Genomic DNA, 27,794 nt, shown 5'->3' on the forward strand with positions numbered 1-27,794 from the left:
ACCAACGGTCATCATGGCCCCACGCTCATACACGCCTGTCTGCACGAAGCATACTTGCTAAGAGCTGTGGTCCAGAACCAGATGTCTCAGAGGCGGCCGTGAGCGCATTTATTCACAGGACTCGAACACATTGTGGACGGTCCTTCAGCCGGAAACATGTTGATACAACACCGCCATCTAGTGGTTGTGGTATTATACAGCCCAAAGTGAACTGTGCACATAAACATGCCATTTTTAATAATACATGTATAGTATTTACGTCTACACATAATATCTAGGATGCTTCAGTCCTATCACATCAACTATTCTGATCGTGATTGCGAAACCAGTCCAGTTCCATTGGTGCATATTGGACCTTTTCCACACTGTCCCACAGTCCTAGTCAATAAACAAGCAGGCGTAGCTCAGATCCATGAAGTAATCTTTTATTTTAACCAATGGGATTTTACTTTTACAGTGCATTGCTTTACAACAATTATTCATTAAGTGACAGGTTTTAGCCACCACTACAGATCAGATAACTATGTAGGTTACATTTCTGAGTTCCTCTTAAAGATTTTGATTCATGAACATCTTGTGAAAAAAAAAATGCCAACATTAGATGACAGGTTACTGCACAGCTTCGTTAATTCAACGACTTCCGATCACCCATTTAAATCGTGAGCTCTGTCGTCAAGCTGGACAGATCCGTTCACCTGTAATTGTCTCAGTATTATTAAGCAGCTATCTATCTGTACCATTAAAACAGAGGTGGCCCGTTAGAAACCTGCTGCAATCCCTAAGGAAAAAAAAAAAAAAAAGAAAAAAATGGCACTAATGTCTTAAAGAAAATGGAGACATACATTTTAAAAGGGAACTGTAGTCGGATTTCAATAAACAAATTTTAAAAACACTTTATTCAGTCATCACTGCCAGTTAGCAAAGTGAGGAGTCATCTGTCAGATGGAGCTTTATGTGGACACCACGTCACTCGGTTGCATCCTACTTAAAAAGACTTCCCTCGGTCGCATCACAGAACGCCAACAGTACCTTCAGACAACTTCTCCTCACAGAGGTCTGCAGTCTTTAAGCATCGACAGGTCCCCCCCCCCCCTCGACGCGTCATGCACACATCCCACAAAACAAACAGCTCGCAGCACTGACTCGATCCGTCCACATTCATCCCCCAGAATGTATTTTGCAGTGTCGTTATACTAGAGAAAAGCGTTGGTGAAGACAGAATCACGTCGACTGTGCATATACACTTTTGAAAACACGGAGCAACGACCACATGAACAACCCACCAAATGCACGACAACATACAACTCGATCCAGTTCCCCTTTACATATTACATTCAGGCTCCAAGAAAGGAAAAAAAAAAAGAGGCGATGGCAAAGTAAACAGCAGATTTCTCCCTTTTGCTCAAGTTTGGTCTCAGATTCCCTCAAATAAACAACAGCTAGTAGTGCACAAAATAAGAATACAAAATTAGACTTTTAAATACTGTAGCAGCAATTTCTCTCTTTTGACATTAAAAGCCTCCAGTAGTACAGGTAAAGGCTTTGGAGTCCCCCGCCACGTGGAAGGGTGGGCGATTGTCCTCTCAAGTGTGAGACTGTGTGTGGAAGGAGGGTACAAGTGTTTGGTACTAAAGGTGTGTGACGCTGCTGGGGTGGACAGTCTGGAGCGGTGTGTCTCACACAGGGCGCCGCTGGATGACTGAGCCGTGCAGAGGCAGCAGGACGCTGCAGCAGCTCACGTCTTCGAACACGAACCGAAGCACCCGACGAGTGACAATTACTCCTCCCTTCCCGCCCCCGAAGGCGAAAACCACAGCGTGTTGGGGTTAGAACGGGCCACTCGACCAGTCAGGCATAAAACGATTGGGACGGAGCCGAGGTGAGCCGTGCTACGTGAAACCTCCCTCAGCTCGAGGCTGTGGCGATGGCCTTCTTAAGTTGCTGGCTGCGGATCTCACGGGTGCGAGACTCCAAGAGCAGGTCATGGCAGTTATTGCAGACCAACACCGGATCGTACAGCTGCTGGTCTGGGATGGGCAGCTTGAGGTGACAGCAGTCTTTACAGAACACATTGCCACAGTTCCTGAACATGGAGAGCACACAGTTAAGAGGATTATTCACTTTCAAGGGAAATCACTTTAAACATTTTACTCCATTCTTAATTTATATTCAAATCAAGAATTCATCTGCATGCAAAATCCTGTAATAAACATATTTAAAATTCATAATACTGAATAATGAAAGTCATTCACTTTTCAGATCTTTTCCAGTACGTGCTTTCTGTGCATTTCAAAATTTTATAAAACAGACTAAAGTTGAAGGTAATTGACCAGCAACCAAAGCGTACGTCTGTGGAGAGACCTGAAGATGTCGACTCATGAACACTTTTTATCTAATCTGGTAAGCACAGACGCCAAAAGCCAAAAAGTAAGAGTAAGTACAGCGACTTAGAGGCTTCCGCTTTTGATTTATAATTAAGTCTTAAATTCATATTTTCACTTTGTAAAATGTGCGTTTCTGTGTCAAACCGTGAGCTTAAATTACATGAAGTCTGAGTTCAAATTATGGGGGTATTTACTGTAAGTAATCAGTGCACACAGCCTGTACTTCTACCAACGGAAGAATTATTCAAGACGTGTCTACAGCTGTTCAGATTCAAAACGAAATTATTCAAATTTAACTCGTATGCAGAAAACCACAGTGGAGCCCCACCTGCAGTGGTGACGTCTCTTGGCTATCCAGAACTCACAGTCACAGTTGAAACAATGAGTGGCCATGTGGTCAGGCACCCACCTCGTGACCTACACACACACGGACATTGCTATCAGAACAGTGTGTTGAAATAAGTGCTTCCATCCACAGAGGTGAGGGGGAGGAAAGTGGGGGAGAGAGTTGTGACAGTGTGTGCTCCAGTGGCATTAACGTTCAAGAAGAATGCTGACCTCTGTGTCTTTGCGCTCCACTCGGTCCCAGCTACCCTCAGACAGGCGGTCCTCACTGTGGTTAGACAGAGAGTCCTCATCGTTGCTGTTGTCTGACTCCCGCAGACACGTCTGGAAAAGAGAGACCAGGGAGACGGAAAAAAAAGGAGCGCTTTAGAACGTAATCAAAAGGTAAACATTTACAGACAAAAGCAGAGAGGCATCAGCTGTCATCACTGAAGCAGCAACTAACAATGTCGTCCTCGTAGTCGATGTCTGGCTCTGAGGGAGGGGTGCTGTACTGTTTACTCTCCAGCCTCATCTGCAGCTGTCGCACCTGCTGCCGCAGGACCTCCACCTCCTGCTTGTAGCTCGCCTCGATCTGCCGCAGTCGCTGCTGCACGGCGTCCATGGGCACCGGCAGCCCATCGTCGTCGAGGTGAGCCGAGGCCTGCGGAGGGGGAGGGGAGCTGGATGCGGAGGGTGAGGTGTAGGACAATGGGAGGAACTGATGGCCTGCCAGGGAGTAGGTGTTGAGGCCGGAGGCAGCAGGCCCGCACAGACCCACGTAGCCTGCACTCCTGGCAGCAGACAGCCATCCGGCCTGCAGGGGGCTGAGGGGACAGCAAGCGGCCTCCCTGCGGCAGCACTGGGACGCGTTGCTGATGGCAATGCCGTGGGAGCGGAGCAGCTTAGTGGCGAGCCGGCGGCTCTGGTAGGTGTTGGTCTGCGAGGCCCGGCTGACGCCGGAGGGGTTGGCACTGCCGCACGCGGACTGGACCAGGCCCTGGACGCTCTCCCAATGGGAGCCGAGAAGAGAAAGGTCCGAGAGATGACTGTGGGAGATGAGATGGCGAGCCGCTACCTGGGCGCAGTCCACAGGAGCTGCTGCACCTGCTGACTCGCACTCTTTTACTACATCTGTCCTCACGTCCTCGTCCTCCTTTCGGACATAAACCTGTGACTGTGACGCACCTTTTAAATGGTTCTGAGTATGATCCTGGCTCACCGTGGGGGGCAGAGCAGAAGGCAGCTCTCCCTCATCTGTGAGAGTCTCCGTGGAGTCCTCCATGGGAAGGAGTGGTGTTGTCTGCTTTAGAGCCAGCAGCTCCTCAGACTGCAGGAGGGTGTTTGCTTGGCTGTCTGCGTGGCTGTTAAGCAGTGAGGTGGGAGCGGCAGGTGCGGCAGGTGCAGGTTCGGTCCCGCTGCAGCGGAGAGGTAAGCACGGCTCGGATTTTTGGGTGGGTGACGTGGCGCTTTCAGCAGTCCTACAGGGGCTCTTGGACTCCAGTGGAAGAGGAGGGAGTGCAGGGTTTGTGAGCTGAGGCAAGGCCTGTTGAAGGACAGGAGTCGGGATTGGAGTGTGGGAGAGTGCAACCTCCTGACAGACAGGGGGGAGGGGTGGGGAGGGCAGGGGCTGTGTGGTGAGGCAAGGCTCCTCCAGTGGGTCTTCACAGTTCTCGACATCTGGGACACTCTCTGGGGTGTCGGCAGGACTGGGCTGGAGAGGTTCCCCGTCACAGCTGCCCAGTCCGGCGTCAGGCAGGACCTCGTCTGAGCAGTCGGCAGAGATTTCCTCCACAGCAGGCGAGTTCTCCAGACTAGAGCGACCCTCCTGGCAATGCTTGTTGAGATTGGGATCACTGGATGTCCGTGTCAGGGGAACTCCATTCTCCAAGGCTGACAGCAGGTTGTCCATGGAGCGGGTCTTTGGAAGCCTGGAAATAAGAAATACATGATTATAGCAATATACAAATAATCACATCTTTACCTCTGGAGGACTCTAGAGGGCAGCCTGACTCCCAAATTTGTGTTCAAGTACTGTGAGTTAGGGATTGGGTTCACATCAAACACACCTGTCTAGAGAACGTGAGGTGAGTTCATCTCCTGTAATGCTTGGTGGAAGGTAGAGCTCCACAGAATCGTCCACGGCGGTGCAGGGGGAGGAGGTGGGCAGGTACACAGCTGTCCACAGCTGTAACGCCCGTGTGTGGCAGACTGGCTGCAGCACCTGGCAGACAAGGACGATCGCACAAGGTCAATACACAGCAAGGACAGTAGCTCCTGCTCAATCACTGCTGGGAGGCAATAACGATCCAAATCACAAATGAATAATACTGTTCATCTTTCGGGTGCCAGTTACCATGTCATGAGAGGGGATGTAGAGGAAATTCTGGAAGTTCTTGTTTCCGGTGCGGAGCAGGGACCAGACGGAGCAGGTGCGTTTGTAGATGTTCCTTACCTCCCTCTCGCGAGCGTTGTTACACAGAAATGTGCCGTAAAGACAGGAGTATGTGTGCTGCACCAACTTGACCTGCACGAGGGAGGAAAAGCAACATAATATGAGCAGGTGCTCCACATCCAAACTGGATGCTGCTCTACCCGAACTAAATGTGTGCAGCCATTGGAAAAGATGGAGAGAAGAGGAGCATGCTGAGCCATCACACACCAAAAAGGCCTCATTGAACTCAAACAGGCAGGGAAACTGTTTGAGCAGCTGGTGAACACAGTCCAGCCACTGCAGGAAGACGGGGCACTGCTCGCTCACATCGTCTGCATTCTCCTGATGGCCACAGCGGTCGGCAAACTTATGACCGTAGTCCAACCACTCGGTCTCTACTAGCACCTGGAAACCCTGTGGATGAGAGGTTAATATTACAGCGCAGCAAACACTGTGCTTTAGAGTTATTTATAATAACAGGCAAACTTCCCGGACTTCGCAGGTTCTCACCTCTATCGTCCTGTAGTATGGGTCCAACAGGATCTTGGCCAGAGCTACAATCTGGGGGGTGCGATCCCACCCGTCAGAGCAGTGCACCAGGACAGGACGCCCCTCCCTCTCCACTGCTGAACACACTAGAGTGGCAGCCTTCATCATGACAGACAGGTGCTGCAGCCAACGGGTGCTCTCAAGCGCCGAGAGCCAGCTGGAACCAGCAGATGTGACCGATTAAATCTATACTGCACAATGATGAAGTGATGTATGTATTCGGTATGTGGGCTACACAGCAGCTTGGATGACTTGAGGTTAGCTCAGACTGGGTTTACATGTCAGTAAGCCTGTAGTCTCTTTACATCATCAGAACAGAAAAACTACATGGTGACCTCAGACGAGTTCACCTAAGCACCAATTTAACCCACATGATATGTAATTGATGCACACTAACAGATATAACACACTGGGAAAACACAGCACACGCTGCTATCCCATGTAAACAGTGGGAACACATGAGATACATATCAGGCGGTGTGCACAGGCAGCTGGCCCGGCCCAGGGGGAGTGAGACCAAACCGTGGTCGTGTTACTGTGGGCCCATGCTAATAAAACAGGGGGAGGGAGGGGGGAGGCAGAAAGCAGGGCAGAACCCTTTTGAGAAAAAGGTCAAAGGGATCCACTTACTTTCCTGGATCTGGGATCTGACTGCAGACGGCCCTCAGAGCCTGGAAGCTGTTCCGGATGGCGTGGATGTTAGCCATTCCCATGAACATGACCTCACAGTTGGGGTAGTACTCTAAACACAAATAAACAAACAACTATGAGGATGGCCACCAGACATAAGCACACGTTACCTTTAAAATACATAGTGGTGCTCTCAGTCATAAAGGCATAGTAATTGATTTACACTCCTTTTAATTCCTTATAGGCCAACGGTCAGCAGTAAAAGTGCTGCTGGCAGGAGTTATTTGTGTTTTGCTTACTGGATATCATATGTCTAATTGAACACGCGCAGATAGATACATAAGCAAAGTACTTTACAGAATGAGGTCAGTGTTAGGGCAAAGCTAAATCAAAAATACTCAAAATTAATGCTTCCTAATTCTAATAGATGGTGCACAAATTTGAAAAGTTCCAAATTAATTGAAAAATTAAAATGTAATAAGAAAAATACATGATGCCTTGGAATCTTACTAAATACAGCTGGTGTGAACTGTCAGACTTCAGATGTTTGTTGACACAAACCTTCACATTCACAGCCTCCGCCCTTGGCTCGGTTTGCCACTGCAGCAGTGTATGAGCGGGCATCCAGAATCAGTAGCTTCTGTCTCACAGTGTTGTAGTCACAGCCTGAGCCACCTGTCAGAGAGGAGTCTGGGAGAATGGAAGGAGTTTATTGTCTTTGGAGTACAGCGTTACAGCAGTCAGAGCACACAAAGGGAGAATGAAAGCTTAGTGGGCAAGATTGCTAAAGAAAATTTATGAAAAAACAAAAAACAAACAAAAATAAACCAAAACACAGTACTAAATGTCAGGGGAGGGAATGACCAAAATGTACCAAAATCACTATCTGAGGGGTCAGGAACTTCCCCGCGTTGCCGCAAAACTGGTGCTCCACAAGCACTCTTGGCTCCGCCATCCATCTGACAAGCTTTGGCAATGGACGTCACCAAGTACTCATCATCTGTGTTCCTCCAGCCCCACCAGCTGATCTCCGGCTGGCTGCAGCGGGCGATCACTGCCCCGTTCTTCTGGTGTCTGGGATTAAAATGAAGGTGTATGTAGAAACGCGTCCATTAAAAATGAAGAAAGCATGAGTCCTTGTAGTCCAATGTCCTGAAACACACCTGTACACCACCACAGGGATCCTCTTCCAGGACCTGAAGGAAGCAACACTCTCAAGCTCCTTGTCAGTGATCCATATTGGAACCAGAAGCTTCTGTGGGTAGCTGGAGCAGAGCCTGTGGACACGTGGGGCAAGAATAGACATTATTAGAGAACAGCTACACGCAAACAGCGTAGTGCATACTGCAATATGCAGTTATAATTATTACAAGTAAGAGTCTTTCAACAGTAAAAATGTGGATAAAATTATGCTTTTTCCAGCTTCCATCTGAAACGACCTTTGTGATTTGTTCTGCAGCAGTGACCCTGAATACTGCAATGTGCTACTGGCCAACTCCATCTGTCTCTGGTCAGCTCCTCCTCTCCCAGGATACCTTGGTCAAATTCCACTCACCTTCAGTCTGAGGAGGGAGGATTCAACAGTGTGTGTGTGTGTGTGTGTGTGTGTGTGTGTGTGTGTGTGTGTGCGCACGCGCTCGTGAGTGAGAGGGAAAGAGAAATACTGTGCTGAGTCATGGGCCTCAGCAGGCTGCAGCCCGTTTAATTAGCCAGTTGTCCTGTGCGTCTGTCTCCCTCAGCAGGACGTGCTCTCTTGGGCTCTCCAAACAGACTCTACCCCAACCCCCCGTTTTTCCCCCTGTATTTTTTTTTTTTTAATTTGGCTAGACAACAAAGGAGACAAAAGGGTAGCCCCACATGGTCCACGTGCGTTATTCCTATTTGGGTGTGTGCGCACATGCTAGAGACTAGAATACAGCAATACCTTATACCGGCGAATAAGGTTTCTAGTTTTGTAACTAAAAAAAAATGACGTCAATCAACCGAGTTCTGCGACACAGTAATCATTGTGCTATTTGTGGCATCTGTGACATACTTGTAGTTGCAGTTAATGTCTGACACTCTCCAGATGTTCTGCGTGTCGAAGCCCATCCTCTTGACCTCCACTTCTGTTCTGTGACGCACGTGGTCACCTGCACACACAGGGGTCATGTTTACAGGAATCCAACAGGTGCCTCTTGTGAAATGCGTGGGTCAAGAACAGTCTTGATTGCTGTTTGTATGTGGACCTGGGCGACAGAGATGAACATGCTGGTCTTCATCATCGGCGTTGCCCCCCAGGCACCACGCGTGGTAGGCCAGGGCAAACAGGTCCTCGAGGCGGGACGGATGAGCCATGGCCAGGTTCAGACGCTTCACCCACTCCTGGCACTGCTTGAAAGTTGAAAAGTGGCATCTGAGGAAAACGCAAACCAGAAGATTAGAATGATTAGTGAGGTTACACTGGTGTTGAAGTGACAATCGGGAAACACACAAGAAGTTTAAAAACAGGGCAGTCATTCATCAGCTTAGAAGCTTTGTCCACTTTCACTAGATTTGACAGTCACTGGTCATTGCATAACTTCAGAGGTGACACAGCAGGAGTTGTGGTATCGAGTGACATACAGTAAATCCCTCCCATCATCCTGTGGGACGCGAGCTACCTAAACGGGACTGAGAATCTATGCATACATCAGCACTGGCCCGTCTGTGCCGTTAACATGATCGTCGAGGATTAGCTGCTCCCCATACCTGACAACTTTGGAGTCTTTGCAGATGATGTGCAGCTGGAACATATCTCTGCTCTCTACACTCTCCATGAGCCTAAGAGGCACCTGTAGAGGGAGACAGAGCGCATGTGTGATTAGCGGGATGGCTCACAGTGGGGCAGGCAGCACACCTGCATAAAGGTTACCACCCTCTGGTCTAGTACAGACTGTATCTCAGCTAGCCACATGGCAAAGCTTTAACAGCACTGTGGAGGAGAATGCAGCCTCTGCAGTGCTTCATCTCATGAACTCTGTTACGTTGCCAAACAGTCGCCTGCTGCTTTCGAAAAGGTTTTGTGAAAGGGAAATGTTAGTGAAGGCGTTGTCAAGATTTAAAAAGTGCCCCAGCCAACTTCATGTTTGCACAGGTCTTAGCAACAACATGCAGCTACAAACTTTGTGTGAAGACGAAAATTTTTCAAGTCAGCCAACACACTGCACAGACAGTTATAGGAACCCCCAGTGTTACCACACAGCTGAAGGTATGTTACTTTCCCACATGACATTCTAATAGTGTAGCGTGAAGAGGAGCTGAATGACAAAGCCGTCTAGACTGTGGCAGAGGGTGGTGTTTCATCATAAGGTACTCACAGATATCTCATTGTCCACACCTGGGTATGTCTAACACACAATGACGTTATGAAGCACAGAGAGAGAGAGAGAAAGAGAGAAGGAAAGACACAGGACGGGAAAAGAAAATGGAAAAACTATTAAAACAAAACAAAAAAATAAGATAGAAGACAACATAGGGAAAGAAAAATATCCAAAAAGTTGAAAGATGAAGGTTAACAGAGGATCACACACTGTGCTACCTGCAACATGTGACCAAACCAAATGGAAATCATAGAGAGAAAGACAAACATGGATGGGAGCAAAGGGCAACAAAACAGCTTAGAAGTAGCGAGGGAGCGATCGCAGCTCTTTGGCATTTGTACAGAGTTAATTCTTTGCTTCTGGGGTTAAGTGACCAACATGAGACAGACCGTCAGCTGCTCTGTCTGTCCATAAACCAAACTCTACTTTAGTCAAGGTTATGATGAGCCTCAATCTGCCCTCACCTCCTCCATCCTAAAACCCAAGGGGAGGAGGAGGAATTTTGCTAGCAGTGAATGCAGACAATTGGCCCGTCTGTCTGAGCGAGGCCTGACGTCAGCAGGACAGAGCTAGTGGACATCAGTGCCAGCAGGGGCCGAGCCTTCGGAGATTAGATGTCACATTAAACCTGTTCTCCTGAAAGATCACAGGGGCTGCCGTGTCTTCTATTCAGTCCTAGTTTTAAAACCAAAAGCCAACGAGGCTGGGATAGGACTAAAACCCACTTTACAGGTACTTCAATAAGGCCCTGGCAGCTTTATTATCCTTGCTGGGTGCATTTGTAAAATCTATGCACTCACATTGATGACAGAGTCCTTAAACTTGATGTGGAGTCTGTAGTTTGAAATGGCAATGATGGCTTCATCAGCACGGCCGAGATACTCCACCCCTTCCCCCTGAAGAACTGGGAACGGGACCTGTAGGGACACACATAATCAACATGTTTAAGTCAACACAATCATTAAGTTAATTGGCTTGTTAATTAAATTTCTGTTCAAAAATTGTCCAAGCTGAACACGTCTAATAAAATTGTGGTTAACAGGCCTGAATCTACGATCATGCTAGGGGATCTGTGAGCTTGATCGTAGATGTTAGGTGTTACATCAAGTATCAAGTAGTACGAACCTCACATCTGATCCAATATTTATGACGATACTTTAATAATAATCATCTTAAATTGTAAACATCTACATCAAATGTCACAGAAGTCAGTTGGATGTCTAATGTCTGCACTGCCTCAATTACCTGTGCACTTTTACTTATTATTTTGATTCGAGCGTTCCATATTCCACAGGATCTGTCCAGATCTTAGTAGAGAGAGTAATAGAAAGTAATATTTTACTAGAATTTTCATTGTGAATGTGATCTTTTAACCTTTTAATACCTTAGATTTTCAGTGACCACAGGGACATGACAGGAACAAGAATCTGTGTGAATGTGTAGCCATCCAATTAGCACATAATAGTTCTACAAAAAGACCTTTGAGAGGACAGAGGGCTTTGCCGGTCAGAGAGGAGAGTGTCTGCATTGGCACCAACGCTGCAGCAACGCAGCCACAAGTGTTCATTAACATTCTTCCTCGTGTCGCTTCAGTGTAGGTACAGCCAAGACCACGCTTTGGCTGCTGCAGGACCCCTACATTAAAATAATTGGTTCCCACCAGAGTTTAAAAGCCAACAGGTTTCATTTAGCTCAGAGAAGTTATTAGTTTTAAAGGACTGCATGGAAGAGGCACACGGGTGCTGTTGCCAATTTCTAAATTAAGCCCAGTAAAAGCTCTGGCGATCCAATTCGTACGGCCCACTACGGTGGTCACAGACTTCAGATTCTGAATTCAGTGAACAATAAGAGCTTTGATTCCTGCTGTTGAGGTAGAAGAGAAATGATATAAATCCTCCTGATCAAGTTATACTCAAGTAAATACTGTAGTTGTTGTACAACATCTCTCTCTGTGTCTCATCTGACAAACTAGCTGAGCTGTCCACTTCACTTTGCCTTAGTCATCATTTCATAGGTTCTACCTGCGTGATAGTTTGGGCCACGTAAACATAAGTGAAATCTTTGGAGAGTATGAATTAAAACTCAGAGGTCATTGTTAAGGACAGTAGTGTTGCTTAGAAACAACATTACCTCATCCTGCTTTAGCATGCACTGCTGAGTCATGCTGAAGAGAGGCCTCCACTGCATGCTAAGAGAGGACGTGCAGCGGGGCCAGATGGTGGATTATGGGATGTCAGGAAAACCGGCTCTTGAAACAACTTTCAGCAGCACAGTTAAAAGCTTTTGTCAGTGCACAGAGCACAACATATGTCATTGACACACCCTCACGCAGTATATTTAGACTTCTGTGTAACAACACGAGATCAAATAGATGGAATAAATCAAAGTTTTAGTGGTTAATGATAAATGGAATGGAAACAGTAACTGAACTCATACTGCCAGAGCCAAATATAGGCAGTGGGCCTCCACATGACTAGCAAATATAGCAGTGCAATGTCTAAAATATGGCAGTAAAATTTTAAATACATTTAGAACTGTGAGTCCCAGCAATCTTAAAGTGACAGGAACACGAAACAGAAAGCTTGCATTTCTGTATTAGTCATAAGTCAGGAATGCAATAAATCCCTTCTCAACAGAAGCACAAATTACTCAAATGAAAATATGCAGCTACAGTATTGGGTGTGTGTGTGTGGCCTTGACAGCAAACAAGTCCTGCCCAGTTAACACGCTGTACAGACTGGAAGCTGCATTTTACAAGCTGCGCTCCAAAAGTAGGTGCATGAGTCACCAGCAAGCAGCAAGTGCAGCACAAGATACTGTGTCACGTTTCCTCTATGAAGCCTTGAGCAGCAGAATCATGAGCGCGAGAGAGAGAGAGAGCGAGAGAGAGAGAGCGCGCGTGGCTCGTGAACGAGGCTGACTGGAGTCGTGACTTCCGGTTCAGGCAGCCGTCTGCGAGGACGTGTCTGCGTACTAATGACTGCAAGCATGCACCGCTATGTGCAAGTATGCAGGGACGAAAGCAGTGGGGTGTTAAATATGGTGGGGAATGCCTGTAATTTGCCTGCAGGAAATCGACGGTAAGAGACATCAGCTGTCAGTGAGGCGAACATGCAAGTGCCTGCACATGGAGGGAGACAAAAGCAGGACGCACTGTGTCTAACGTGTGAATGCCAAGGGGAGGGGACGTATAGAAGAGCATAAAGACAAGAATGTGGCAGGGTGAGAACAATTACTTAGCATTTACAACAACAACAACAACAACAACTGCTTTTTCTTTTCAACCTTTCAAAATAAAAAGATACAGCCTCAACAACATCAGACACCATGCTACAAACAGCTCAATTTCAGCCACACAGTTTGAACACACCAGGATCTGAGACAGAGAAAGCTCTACAGTAAGAACACATCACTTAAAGGAACCTCTATGTGGTTTAATACACCCCAAGAAAAAAAATGCTTCAATTAAAAGCCACAAAAAGCAACAACATATTGTCCAGTGACTCTGGGAAATCCAGTAAATCCTCCCTCCACTTTTTCCTCTTTCCCATTCTCCAGACACATGATGCTCAGCTCCATTACCCGCCAGACAGGCAGAGAGCACCAGCTCAACACCGTGGAGGACTCAGTGCAAGTTGCCCATCACAGCTTTGCTACTGGTATTTACGCTGGGGAATACACTTATAAAATCATCTCACTTCACCGACCTAAATGTTTCCCCTCCGTCTGTTGCAGTGACAGCCTTAAACAGGAGCACATGTTTTTTTTCACTATGAAAAAGAATGTGGCTAAACCTCCTGTTTGAGGGTGATGAAGAGCATTCAACACACCTGAAGGCTGTCATCCTCCTTCACCAGCTCCTTCTGGGGGAACAGGTCCTTGGCCTTGATGTACTCCAGACTGGGAGGCCCCTCTTCACCCTGGGAGACACAGAGCAAAAGGTGGTCAGAGAAATGCTTTTCTCCCTATTTAGGGCAGCACATTAGGACACAACACAGCATCGAGTACCCAAACTAACCTACAGCACAGTTTAATGATAGCAATTCAAGAACATGAAAAGGAAAGCCGCAAAAGCCTGCCAAAAAAAAGGTTCTCAAATGTAGGATACAGGCCAGATGGAGTTTCACAATCCCCAGCAGCCAACTCGGCCATCACGTAGGAGATTAAACATTGACCATGAGATCATGAGAGACCTGAAATGTGCCTTAAACAGGGGCCTTGTGACACTTGTTTCAGGTCAATGATAACAAAAACTTTCAAAATCTGCCCCAATTGGTCTTCAATCACATTTTTCTGATTGCTTTTAGTTTTGCAAGAACCCAAGTACATATTTATAATCCATGTGCTTTGCCACTGTGCAGGCAGGTATTGCATGGGTGAATCACAGTCAGGCACAGGTTACTAAAGTCCTGCAGACTTTGTGAATCGTTAAGGTTTTGGGCAAACAAAAATACTGTGGTTTTCCAACATGTTCCAGACATTTACGCAGTTATTCACATTTGAACCAGGCACTGGCAATCATTTCCCACAGGGTTTAAATACTTTCCTACTGTACATAGTCACATTCTGACACTAAGTAATAGACACTTTGATTAAATTAAAACAGTCATATGTATACAACTACTATAAAGGATGCCTAGCTAAAACATAACTCATCATCCCAATAAGCGCTAAAAAGCTAACAGAGCAGTTAGCCCAGCTCTTGCACCTTTGAGTACGTCCATTAGGTCATACTTCAGTCACTAATGAAATCGTGAAACCAAATAATAATAATAATAATAATTTATTCATAAACCACACAAAACCACTGCTCCATATGTACAGCATGCAACTCCTGTTGTGGTGCACCTTTCACTCTCTCATCCAGTTCATCTCCTTTCTGCAGAAGTGGAGCTACCTCAGCATGAGGACAAACTAGACACTAGGCTTTCAGGCTGTCTCAACACCTTCACTACTCTGTCACATAGAGAAGCCATAACCCTGTTGTAACAATGTAGCTCCCTAATGTAAACACAGAGTCCTGAGGAAAAGGGGAGGCAGAACACAGTCACATGTTTGTCAGTGGACACAACCAGCAATTCAGGTTGGTCCCTTATATTCTAGGACAAAAAAATTTCAGACATCCTTGATGTCTGACCATGCAGACCCCCTGCTATGTTTACAATCACAAGATCTGCCATCCAAAGGTCCCAGTTGGTGATTAAACTGCATGATAAGCACACCACTGACTGGGTTGACTGGTGACAGATGGAGACACTGTCCCTGCAGTTACAACCCCTTCCCTTTGAGTTTGCAACATGCCACCATCTGACTATGCAATCATACAAACAAATGCCATCTCAGTCAAGGCATCACTCCTTGGTGATGGACTACCTCAATGCAAGAAACAATTCAGTTGTATGATATATGCAGTACACCTCTGAATGAAAGTTCTTTCACTTAAGGTTCATGCTGTTCTATTTTCTAATATAAACTAATTAGCTGTGTTTAATTCTTACTACTGTTAGTAAAAAAAAAAAAACTGTGACGTGATACTTAGTTGACAGCGAGCGAATCATGTATCTGAACCCCCCCTCAAATCCCTTTGCAACGCCACGCCACCAATGTCTGACCTTTGACCTTCACCAGCCTTGCGCATAAGAGCGATGAGGCAGCTGGGCATCATCAATTGCATTTATTTTCACCGAACAACAGGTGGATGGTGACAGTGGCCATCAGTCAAAGGGATCCTGCGAGGGTCGGGTCATCGCAGGTTGTGTCGGATCAGTGCGGGAACTGTCGTACTGTTGCTGGGCAGTGCAGAGTTGCAGCATTGCTTTTTGTACATTTACCCCAGTGTGACAGACCCATAGGTGCTGCACCACCCGGCAGAAGCCTGGCGCCATTTACTCTCCTCACCGTCTGTCCTGACATTGCGTTCCTCCGAAGACCTGATGGAACACAGTGTCCTTTAAAATGCAAAAACAGCTGAATAAAAGGTGGTGTTGCTTCATAGTTCCATGATACACATTAGACGTGTACGGATACTCTAGCTGTAACAAAAATAAAGAAGATGATACTACACTCCTCACTAGTGCCGCTTCTACAAGGAGATGTCAGATGAAGTAAAACACTGAACTGTGTTACAGCATAAACAACAGTAAATATACAAACAACCACATCTACGGTTATGGGAAGACTTGTAGCAACTGGAAGCCTTCTTGATATTTGAGCTTTGTGTCCCTTCACAAGGTTATGCTTAAATATGACAGGACTTAAAATGTTGGAATTACAGTAAAAAGCAAAAATAACCAGCGAGATGCATCCTCTCTTATTTGTACATCACGCACAAAGTGAAACGCTCTCGCTTCCAACTGCTCCCTACAAGATAGAGCGCAGCTCGTCCGGTGCACGACACATTTTTGCTTTGTCACTGCTGTAAGCGCGTGCACCCTCCCCCACTTTTGAACAACCGGCAATCATAGAGATAAAACGCTGATAGACATGCGTGCACACGCATACATACGTGCACTTATCACATATACAGTAAATGTCAGAGCTAATCGCTTGATAACACATATTGCCATCAAACTGATGGTATCAGCTGGCAGCTAGTTGAAGGGATCTAACATGGAAGGTTAACAAGGAGTACGTGGAGCGCAGGTGACTACTTTTCAATAAAAAAATAAAAGGTTTTATTAAATGGGGGATCGCTGCACGTGTGTGAATGGAAAATTAAGGAAGCAGACAGCTACACAAACAGAATACGTAGAGACTGAAAGAGAGACAGGAGCAGTTTCCATGAATAAGTGTCTGGTTGCCATGGACACAACCGCCTCATTTAGACAGAGTCTCCCCCCAAACATTTTGGAAATAATTTTCTGACCTCACCAACCAAATTATTTATGCTAATCTTACTGGGGTTTGTCCTGGAGTAGCAGATTAGTGCTACAGAGGTGACCCAACTATGTGGGCAACATACGTTTTCCACTAAACCGCCAGTAATTTCTTCGTTTACGACGTGAAATGAGGCAGACAGAGCCTGGCACGGTCTAAACTGTGAAGTAATGATCCCAGATGGCTTTCAGTAAGAAATGGAGTGTGTATGGATACATAGAACGCAGGGATAGTATGAAGAATAAAAGAGGAACAAAGTGGAAACATTCTGTTCCCAGAGCTGACTTGGACAGTGCAGGCTAAGTAATGGGTCAAGATCAAATATGGCAAAGTATGACGAATGCGCTTCGCCTTCTCCTCGTCCTCCGTCTGACTATGTTAATATTTCATGGACTACTGTGCTCTTAATGATCAGTCCCATTTTAGGCCAATAACTGGGCTGCACGCCAAAAGCCAGAAAGCAAAAGAGCAGTTTTTAATGCAAGTGATCAGGAATCACCTGAAACAGACACTTCCCCAGGAAAAACAACAGTGCACACTTTTGTTTTGCAGGACACGATGTTCATGAATGCATCCTAGGTGTACCTCATACAGGCTCACTGCCTGTGTCCTAGACCCTTCAGAGGGTGTGGAATAAGGTAAACTGCCTGCAGCACATCCCCAAAAGCATCTGCCTGCACTTACACTCTTGATCCATTTAGCTGGTGGCTATAATAGAATCCGAGTCATGGAAAAATCTTAATTTATTCAATTAGGCTTTTTAAGGGTGCATTCAAGCAGTAGGCTTTTTGTTCTGACGCTGAACGACAACAACAACAGTGAAAACTTCATCTTCTACTTGAGACAACGGACAGAGCTGTGATCCACTTAACAGAGGATGGGAAATAATAAATTATACAGACACGGAGGCCAAAGAAGAACTGCTGACTCAGCTTCACCGCGGACATTAAAAAGACCATAAATTTAGTAGCCGATGGGTCATCAAGTAGAAGCAGAAAAGACGGTCCACTACATAACTGCAGTATTTCTGTGATGAAACACATTGCTGATAAAAAAAATATTGTGTAAATGAAAAATATGAAAGTACACGTTGTCCTTGACAAAGTACCCGTGCCTGTTGCATCTGATCCTAGTAGTGATCAATCAGACTTGCTCCTATTCAAGAGCACATCTGAACATTTGCTGCATTACTGTGTGAATGTTGGGTCATGTCACCCACATGTCTGGGGACGTCAGTGCTGGTTAACTGAGCAACTTTGGTTCAAACTGAAATATCTCATATCCACTTTAAAGACTATTTTAGGAACTGAGTAACATATTTATTGGATCAATACACAGGTAATTGTGAAACTGAAAGGGTGCAGGTTACCCAGGATAGTAAACAAGAAAGGTCACAGATTAACTCTTGAACCATAAAAGTAATTTATGGCATGAGATATGAGCTTAAACTGCCCCCAATAGCTTCTAGATTTTTATTTTCACCCCATTCTGTTTTAAGATGCTCCTAAGCGGCATCAGCGAGTGTAAAACGTGTTCGCTCTGAGCAGCACACCAGATTTACACATTGTGCTGTTGACAAGCCCCCCTCCTGCCAATCAACACCCCGACGGCGCAAAGCACAGCAATATGGGACAAGGCCTGAGAAGACACCGAGGTGATTCAATTACTTGTATATGGAGTCAGTGTTGGTTACTGAATAACTGCGGCACTCACGTGTGTCGACCAACACCACCTTCACCCTCCCCCAGGCTGAGACACAAACACGCAGACACACACACACACACACACACACACACACACACACACACACACACACACACACACACACACACACACACACACACACACACACACACACACACACACACACACACACACACACACACACACACACACACACACACACACACACACACACACACACACACACACACACACACACACACACACACACACACACACACACACACACACAAACGAGGGAAGGACTTTAATACAATTTCACTGAACCTGACTCACAAAAAGGAAATGGACACCAAAATAAAGGCCTGTAGACTTACAAAGCAGTTGAGCATGGAGCAGGACACCCTTCCTGCGAGGCTCATGTTGAGAAGAGGCAGGGCTGTGCCCGAAAGACACGCAGCCTGTGGAGCAGCAGCACGACCAGCGCACGAGGACCCGGCATAACCATTCTGCTCCCAGCCGAAGCCTCTCCTCCCCCTTCCGCGACGAAACCCCGCTGCCTGCCACCCCTCTCTTTCTCCCCCCGCCTTTTGCGTGCACCCCCTTTCTCAAGTGGCGCTACGGGACAACACACAAGTCCTGGGTCTCATTGGGGAGCCCGCCCCACCCGCTGCCCCCCCACCGCTCCCAAAGAGAGGGGAGACAGAGAGAGACAACACACTGGCTCCACAGCAGCTGGTTACACTGCGCGCGGGATAGTCCAGGGCACAAAGAGAGCAGTAGTCCACGCAGGCAGTCGGAGTAGAGCCACAGGACAAGGCGAGAGTGATGAAAACGCTGCAGATGTGCCGCCTCAACCGGAGGAGAGGATGGAGAAGGCTGCGAGGAGAGAATGCAGGACCGAGAAGGCGAAGAGGGAACTGCCTGATGCTAAGCTCCACCCTCAGCATGCGCATCCACCTTCCCTCCTCACACGCTCACATTGCTCCTCGTCTCCCTCTCAGCCCCCCCTCCTGGTTCACCCTTCACCGACATCTCCTCATAAATACGCTCCCTCCTCAGCAACGAGCCGGCAGAGCCCACGTTATGCCGCAAACCGCCGATGCTGCGACCGCTTTTACAGACGGGAACGTGTGTGAACACGCAACACTGAGATGGAGAGAGTCTCTACGGCGCATGCAGTGACTGGAGTGGAGCCCTTCATAAACGGTGGCACTGGCAGCAATGATCTAGTACAGAATGCAAAACGTGGCAGAGGACAGAGGAGGGAGGGGCGCCGAGGACAGGGAGTCTATGCGGAGATCTCCAATGACACAGCATTATGGAGACCAATTTTTCCTCTCCAGGTCTTTAATGTGTTCCTGGCACTGTTGGAGTAGTACGTCTTTGCATCGATGCTTCTCTGCAGGACCGTTCTGTGCTTGAGGGAGAAGGTCATTGGATGTATATGATGTATACATTGTGCCCTATACTGAGGGACACGCAGCCCCCCCATGTAAACCCCCTCCCTGGCTGAGTCGTGACAGCCACTTGACTTCAGCTGTACGACCCCAGGTTACAGCATAGTAAAGTACTGTATAAAATAGGATCAAGTGCGCCGCAATCGGTCAAGATTGAAATGGAACTTTCTAAATTTCTGCAAAATACAGCTTAAATTGAAAGAAGACTGACTATAATTGAGGTATTGGAATCATTGAAGAATATTTCTACTTGACGGCAACAAGAATATTAAAAAGGTTTTGATCTAGTTACACATGTTATGACAGCTACAGTGCTTCTTTCTATTCAACTGTGCCTCATCCAGTAAAACTGATATTTGAACACAAATGATCTTTTTCATGCAGCTTGAATAATTAAGTCACAAACAGCTCAATTTGTTCTCTACGGGTAGAAAGAAGAGCTGCTGCAGGTGGCGCGAGCTATTGCACTTGTGTGTTGTATAATTTCCATCTCATCAGTAAATGGACTGATGCACCTGCTGCTATTAAAAAGGCACGTCCCCAGATCAAGTAAAGCCTAAAGAGAATTATCCTGGTGGCACATTTATTTACTTTAAAAGTAGAAGCACAGGAAGTACAGTGTACCTATACCCCAGTACGTATAATTCTTTCAGTACAAAAACCTTTAAGAACCGTCATTTTTAGGAGATTCAAAGTAGAAATTATACCAGCTTCTCTGTCTTGTGATGGTGCTGTTGCATTAAAATCCATTAAGCATCATCTGTTTAGTGCGTTTAATGCTTTGGCACCGTCCCAGGGACTGAAATTTCTTATTCCTCATAATAAATGTAACCTTTTCTTTGCAGATTTATTTCAAGTTGGACACTAGACAATAATGTCTACATGGACAGTGTTCAAGAAATTCATAAACACTATTAATTAGAATACACTTTAGGTAACTTTCCACATTCATCCATTAGAAATACAAAATCTACTTGCATACTTTAACTTTATGTACAGAATTGCCTGGCAGGCCAACAATTCAGACACAGGGATTTGATTTCCCCTTGCCCCAAAAGTGAGCGCCAGATTTGGTCTTCAGCTTTCGTGTTTTATTTTAGGAAAGGAGGTCAGCGAGTCACCAACTCTACATGTGAGTCTTTTCCAACAGCTACAGAGGTGTGCTATTAAGACATAAGGCTTTAGAAAGCACAGACATATGGAGATAAAACCTATTCAGGCCACAGAAAACACCTGCATGAGGCTGAAAGCACACAGGTGCATATATTCATGTTAATTTGTGTGAACAAACAGCAAACTGACCTGACAAATGAATGTGATCGGTGACAATAAAGGGGAAACAAAATCTGTCAAGCAGACACTGAAAGTAGGGCAAGGTCAGAAGGTGCTGGAAGCCACTTCAAAAGGAGCCACTGTCAAATCATTAACAACCTGGAACGAACCCAAGGGGTTCAACTACAACCTCACTGGGATATTCTGGTCAACACACACATATGTACCATTATAAGCGGGTGACCTATAGTTCAGTCACATGCTCGTCTCTGCATCGTGTTGACAAACTTGACTTCTCCTGCTCGCTGTACACAGACTCTATAAAAGGAAGGATCACAATGCATTGTGACCAAAACAAACCCATTGTCCTCACTTCCACGGTCAAATTATCCTGGTTACAATACAGCAGCCTGAGTGGACGACAGCATGAACTCACTATTTCCTCTTGTGTTTCAGTGAAAAGGCAGGGAAGCAATTAAAAGCAGCTTCACAGGCCATGATTAAAAAGGATCATGTTACCTGTGGAACAAACCAATGGAACATGTGTCACACAAGCTAACCTGGAAAAAAAAAAAAAAAAAAAGAGGGGGGGGGGGGGACACGCCCACTATTGTAGTACACCAGGCCCAAGAAGTAAACAGACCCACAATAGTAGCAGAGACTAGTGTTTGTACTGTACATGCCTCAACGGGCAAATTATTTGTTTATCAGCAATTAGCGCTCCAGACCCAGAGGTCCATCGAACGCCCCACAAAAAAGGCCGAGAGCCGGGCACCCAGCCATGGTGGCATTCTGTGGACCTAGCTGACCAGAACCGACACACATCCTCCTCCTATTACACTTCCTATTTCTGTCTCATAAAAGCTGGGCCCAGGCGTTTCAACACAGGTTTCTCCCTGCTCTTCCTCTCCATCAGAGCAGAGGCTAAACATGTTTGGAAGACATTCATAATGTCAACAGTGCTCACCAAAAGCCATTATTGTGATAGGGCTTTAAAGTCACACACACACTGAAAACCTTTTAAAATGTATGTATAAGAATACAGACATGACCTATTTAAATACAGTCTATGCGTTTATTGTTCATAACTTTACTTACCAGAACTAATTCTTGCTCATTATATTTGCTGTGCTTCAGTCTAATTATAACCCTCAGGCCTAAAACAGCAATATGGTTAGACAAACCACCACATGTCTCAAAGACTAGCGCTAAAGCGGCGACTCAGCATTGTCAAAGATTCTAAGTGCATGTAGAAACTTGAAGCCAAGCATTTACTTCCTGAGAATTGCATATTATGTAAGACATTCGTGATAGGGGCACACACACACATATGTGTCTTAATTTAACTAGCTATTTAAAGGCAAACTGAACACACTGTGAGATGACCAGGAGACTTCTTCCTGGTCCTGGCTGTGTACTCATCACCTCCACTACCTGACCACAGAACGAGTATTTAGTTTACCGATATTCCAGAACAACATTGTGACGCATAAGTAAGCATGCTGACACTCTGGGTCCTGATTAAAGACGTATATTCATTAAATAAGGAGGTTCAGGAGTAGACACGTGGCAGGGAGTTAAATGGCAGACACGGAACATCTGTTACCTGCTAAACAGCATGTTTGAAGACGGCGCAGCACAGTCCTGAATTAAACAAGAGTGCAATAAAGTAGAACCCTGCTGATACAATGACTTGGAGAGCATGATGAGGTGCAGCCTGTGAGCAATTTGCTATTGCTCACTCAAACAAATCCTTGTTTAGGGCTGACTGTGGTTTATTGTTAAATGCAGTTATTATGCTTTGCACATTTGTTGATCCCAAAAGACTAACATGATGTCACCCTCTCCTGTAGCATGCTCCTTATAAAATAAAACACAGAAACATGCAAAACTCTACTGTACTTTACTGTGATGGGGAAGTTAGCCTGGTCTTAAGGCAATACTGTTCATTAATTAAAACCAGTTGGTTTAACTATCCTTTATCCTTTATACTCTAATTTGCATGGGTGCCTTTCACTGTTACACATGTTGCAACACCCTGAGATACATTGTTTGAGCCTGTAACAGCAGTCTGTCATTTCCTGAGAAAGACTCAAGTCTCAACTTGTTGTTTTCCTGTCAAGTGTTTGTGTTTCAGTGAAGCCTCTTGTTTAACAATCACTGCAAATGTATGTATACAGTATACAAAATCCAGTCCCCTCAACAGTGTGATTGGCTCACCATGCTGTCAACCAGTGCCGTAGACAGTCGATCTGGGCGCTGCTCTTCAGATCCCTCCCTCTCCTCCTGTCTACTGGGCTCTGCCGTGCCAGCGATGGCTCCTGCCAACATAAAAACACACTACCTTCAGACATGGTGCGTGGGTGGGTGGCTGCGGAGTGCGAGCGATTGCGCAAACGGGCTGAATTTTAAACTATACTGGTCTAAAGTACAGCTGGCAGAAGGGAGTCTGGCAGTGCAATCATAAAATTTCCACTTGTTGAATAGATCGAGTATAGATTCATATCAGAGAACAGCTGTCAGAGGAATGTGGTTCTATATGAAGTCCTGGTTTAGCGAGCTACTTGGAAGAAGAAGCACAGATGAGGTTATGTCAATGTAAACACATGCCAGACATGTGGTGCTGCACAGAGACGTGCGGCAACAAGCATGAAGTCAGCCCCCCATGGGGAGAAACCTTGGAGCCAATCAGCTGACCTGACCCGAACAGACCCGAGTGAAGAAACGATAACTCAACATTCCTTTTGAGATTATCTGCAGCAAACAGGTAAGTGCAGGAGGAGACGTAGACAAGCCTCACAGCAGTTCTCCACACCCACTAACACGCAGTGAGGTGGATATCCGGACTAAGACGTTGTACAATTCATTCCAAAACTCTAGACTTAAAAAGCACTGAGCAACACTAGAGTGACAACACCGGTTTAAACGCTCAAAATAAAAACACAGGGAAACCTTGAGCAACCTGAAACCAAACACTTGATTTAATAAATAACTGTATGAAACTGAATACCGTAGTACTGCTCTGCCTTCTCTTCCTGTGTGTGTGTGTGTGTGTGTGTGTGTGTGTGTGTGTGTCAGCGTCAGAGGGGAGTGGAGGACGTTCTGTGAAGTTTATATGAACTGAAAGGCAGGCATATAGTTCTCATGTAGGATTATAATCAAATATAACACGATATTCTTACCACACCACTTGAAATGATCAAAGTTCTGACTGTTCTGTGCCGTCGTTTTATTTCCCTACACTTGATATTTTTTTCCAGACACACCCCCTTTTGCACACAGCTCCACAATTTAAAAAAAAAAAAAAAAACGTACAATACTACGCTCAGTTAATGAAATACTATGATCCACATAGCATTTTCTTACCTCTACAAAGTGCTGAATCAAACTTTTCTCTGTCTTAAGCTTCAAAAACAGCACAATGCCTTGCAAAGTAGCAGAAGACTCCGTCCCAAACACACACTGGTTGTAATCCAGTGCATGACATACCTCCCTCCCTCCCTCCCTGGCTCTGTTTCTATTGCTTACTCTCTTTCCCTCCCACCCTGCAAGTGCCAGGCCTCTCAAAAGAGAAAGACACACTACACTACACGGACTTCCTACATTTCATCCGCCTACTCAAAATATAATGACTCGTTTGATCAAAAGGGAACGGCTGCCACTCGTAATCACGTGTTACAATATATTTGGAATTAATAAGTGCGGCCAATTAGTCCGAATTGCTTTTAAAATGAAACAATAACACAGTTGAAGCAATAGAAGTCACTAACTGACAAAAGGAGTGAAATTACTAATTAAGTTAACAGATCATAACAGCACACCTTGAGTCTGGTTCTACTGAGTTTCTTCCTCTAATAAAGTCTTCTTCTGTACAGCTACTATTAAGATTAAAATGTACTGATTTTCTGATACAAAGTTTTACAAATGGGACTTCTATATAGGTTTCTGTTAGACCTTACTTTGTTTAGTGTTTGTTGTTAATTGGCATACAAATACTTTGCACATACTTTTACACATTACATCAATTAATACAAATAAAATTTAAATCTGCATTGAATAGCCTTTAAATATCATTGCAAATGTACATTAAATTAGCTGAGAAAGTCTCCTACTGATCTGGAGATAACACTGAACCATAAAAGTACATTTGTGAGCCATGAAATCAAAACAATTAGCTATAAGACACTGGATAGCCCACTGACAGCTCCACTGTAAAGCTGAATGTTTATACATATAACTCATATGCACAATTTGTGACTAAGACTGCAGCTTGGGTGTTGAGATACAAACAGTGTGAAAGATAATCACAAGCTGTAGTAGAAAAACAAACACAAAACCAGACACTAGGGGCATCTAATTCTGTGCCAAATACTAAGGAGAGAATTGTTACAAACAATTCCAGGTACTACTATGACGCCATGCTCAGTGTATTGTCTTCTTAGTTTTACAACTATTCCAACCTACAGTACTCAGTACAGTATACTCATTACAGTTGGTTCACAAACTTCACCTGAGACCACATATAGTTAGAAGTTTAACTTTCTAATTTTGTCTCTTATTTGGAACATGGAGTAACATAAAACAACAAGGCAACCTTAAACATATATACAGTACAGGAAGAGATCTGAATTGTGCTAATGAGTGGATTTGGCCTAGAAAGACCAGCATTGTAAAATACTCTAACGAAGTCTAACGAAAAAAAAGCCAATAAATAAATGCGTGTAGGATACTGAAAATCAAATAATAAAAAAAATGAAGAATATGTCTATCCAACCTTTTAGTAAATAATTTATTGACACATCAAGATCTGGAAGCATGAGGTCCAACACGATTACAAATTAACAGCTCCTGTGAGTAATAGTTCATACGAGAGACACTTTTTATTTATATGCACAATTAGGTTAGGAAAGAAATCTATCTTCATGTACTCTTACAGTACGCAGCAAAATTACAAAATATATTTACAACAACCCCCACAAAAAAGACCAAACCACTCATTTAGTGTTCATTTAGTCTGCGACCCTTGCAAAGAATAAGCAGCTAAGACGAGTGAGGGAGTTAATTTAGTTGAGTTGTGTCCAGTGTTAAATCAAAACACTTCACACTCTAATTTTGTTTTAACTACTGTAAAAGCAACTGTTAGTTAGATAAGAATAACTACTCAACGCAGTTTTAAATTAACGTTAAACTATTATGAGTTACTGTATTAATCCGGTTTTACTGTCATGTTCAATAAAATAACTTCCCCGTTCTGTGGGGATTTCCTCTAGCCACCAAACGCTGAAAACAACCATCTACAGTAGACATTTCCAGCGTCCCTGACGCGGTCTGCCCCACCTGGCCAGTGAATCACAGGTGCTCTTTTTAGGTCTCAACACACAACAGGTGTGAACAACTGACAGCAGGGACAAGTTTAAAAGCAGCTATGGTGAAAGTGAAACTGGAAGATAACCTCCCTGCAGACTGACACTGGAGGGAGAGGGGACTAGATGACAAACCGAAAGTATGTGTGCTTTGTTTGCATACGTTAGCATCATGCTAGCTACATAGATAGCACGGATAGCAACATCACTGCATACTTCTGTGTAAATTTAGCACAGCTGTCTACGGAAAATGGCAAAATAGTGCGTGGTCAACACGTCTAATACAAGTCTAACAACCCGAAAACATGTCACACGCGATACATTATTTAAAAGTTATATAATTTTGAACATTAAATCGAGTTACTTACTGAAAGAATCAGCTGACACAACGGTGACTCAGTAGACTGCACAACTTCCGCATTCTTCGGTAATGACAGCGATGCTAGCCAATGGCCACAGAGGACACTGAACCTTTTCCACCAATAGCGATATAGTCTTTGTTCGGGCCAATGAGGACTAACAACAGCCCAGAGAATCGCTGGCACACACCCACAGAACAGCCAATCAGGTGTCACAAAGCGCTCAAAGTGGACCAATAGAAAATCACAGCGCGGCATACAGTGGACACACACGTACACACTCCAGTACGTGCGCATGATGGAGCTGCCGCATGCTGCTTATTGTACACGCGAAGTAAGCCGAGGTCAGCGAGTTCAAAACATCATCTGCCAAGTTAAATACAATTAAAAATAAGCTGAAATAAATAACGTTCAGAAGCGAGCCGCAGACGTCTGTCAAGTGTCTTTACAAACCTTGGTATGCTCTAGCCTTTATTTAAAGAGCAATGATATCTAAATGTAAGTAGAACACAGATTGAAATAATAATATATAATAATATAATAATAATATAATCAAATATTATAAGAGATTGGTCATTAAAAAATCCTAATAGCAAAATTAGCTAATAGCCATTGGTTCCACGTTCTCTATTTTATATCACTGCAAATAACATGCAAATGGCTGACTGGGGCCAGACACTGTCTTTTGTTATTAGCCTTGTCTGCGACAGTCTTGACCCGATGCCTTATCTTCTCCAGCACCAGTTAACCACCACTTCTCACTGTCTGTTTACTCCAACCATAACAGTCATCCCTGCACAGCTGATCGACGAGGTTAGGTCTTGTATAAGCCATTGTTACAGCATGCATGCCGGTGAAAGACATACAGTAAATGGCTTTAAAATAGTGTATGAACACTAACAGAGGATTTAAAACGATAATTGAAGCACTTGATAAACAGATGGTCAGTTTTTTTTTACTTCAATGATCTAAGTACATGCTAGGTGAACTGTTCATACCAGATTATATTGCTCCCTCTGCTGGTGGATATTAGATACCCAGACAGATGAGGGGACCTAATGTACAGTAGAACAAGGGGATGTCAGATTGTCCTTTTTATTTGTGCAACATCATGATTTA

At 44.9% G+C, this 27,794-nt stretch overlaps 1 protein-coding gene across 5 annotated transcripts; it reads right to left on the minus strand.

Annotated features, from left to right (window-relative positions):
* Positions 1–404: 404 nt before the first annotated feature.
* Positions 405–26,768, minus strand: mtmr4 (myotubularin related protein 4). Of its 5 annotated transcripts, none has more exons than XM_055502204.1 (20): positions 26,685–26,768; positions 23,174–23,274; positions 13,493–13,582; positions 10,463–10,579; positions 9,660–9,689; positions 9,052–9,134; positions 8,550–8,716; positions 8,357–8,453; positions 7,485–7,598; positions 7,196–7,395; positions 6,883–7,011; positions 6,322–6,433; positions 5,653–5,848; positions 5,371–5,556; positions 5,065–5,235; positions 4,778–4,932; positions 3,175–4,639; positions 2,943–3,053; positions 2,713–2,801; positions 405–2,083 (listed from the first exon to the last, which is right to left on the minus strand). In XM_055502204.1, exons 2-20 carry the CDS (start codon positions 23,174–23,176, stop codon positions 1,906–1,908), a joined length of 3,693 nt encoding a protein of 1,230 aa, XP_055358179.1. In that variant the 5' UTR covers positions 23,177–23,274; positions 26,685–26,768; the 3' UTR covers positions 405–1,905. The 5 variants fall into 5 exon arrangements, with proteins under 5 accessions (XP_055358179.1, XP_055358178.1, XP_055358180.1 ...); XM_055502203.1 differs by lacking the exon at positions 26,685–26,768 and adding an exon at positions 24,320–24,463; XM_055502205.1 differs by lacking the exon at positions 26,685–26,768 and adding an exon at positions 24,136–24,153.
* Positions 26,769–27,794: the final 1,026 nt, after the last annotated feature.

Source organism: Betta splendens, chromosome 14, assembly GCF_900634795.4.
Source record: "Betta splendens chromosome 14, fBetSpl5.4, whole genome shotgun sequence".
NCBI classification, from domain to species: domain Eukaryota; kingdom Metazoa; phylum Chordata; class Actinopteri; order Anabantiformes; family Osphronemidae; genus Betta; species Betta splendens.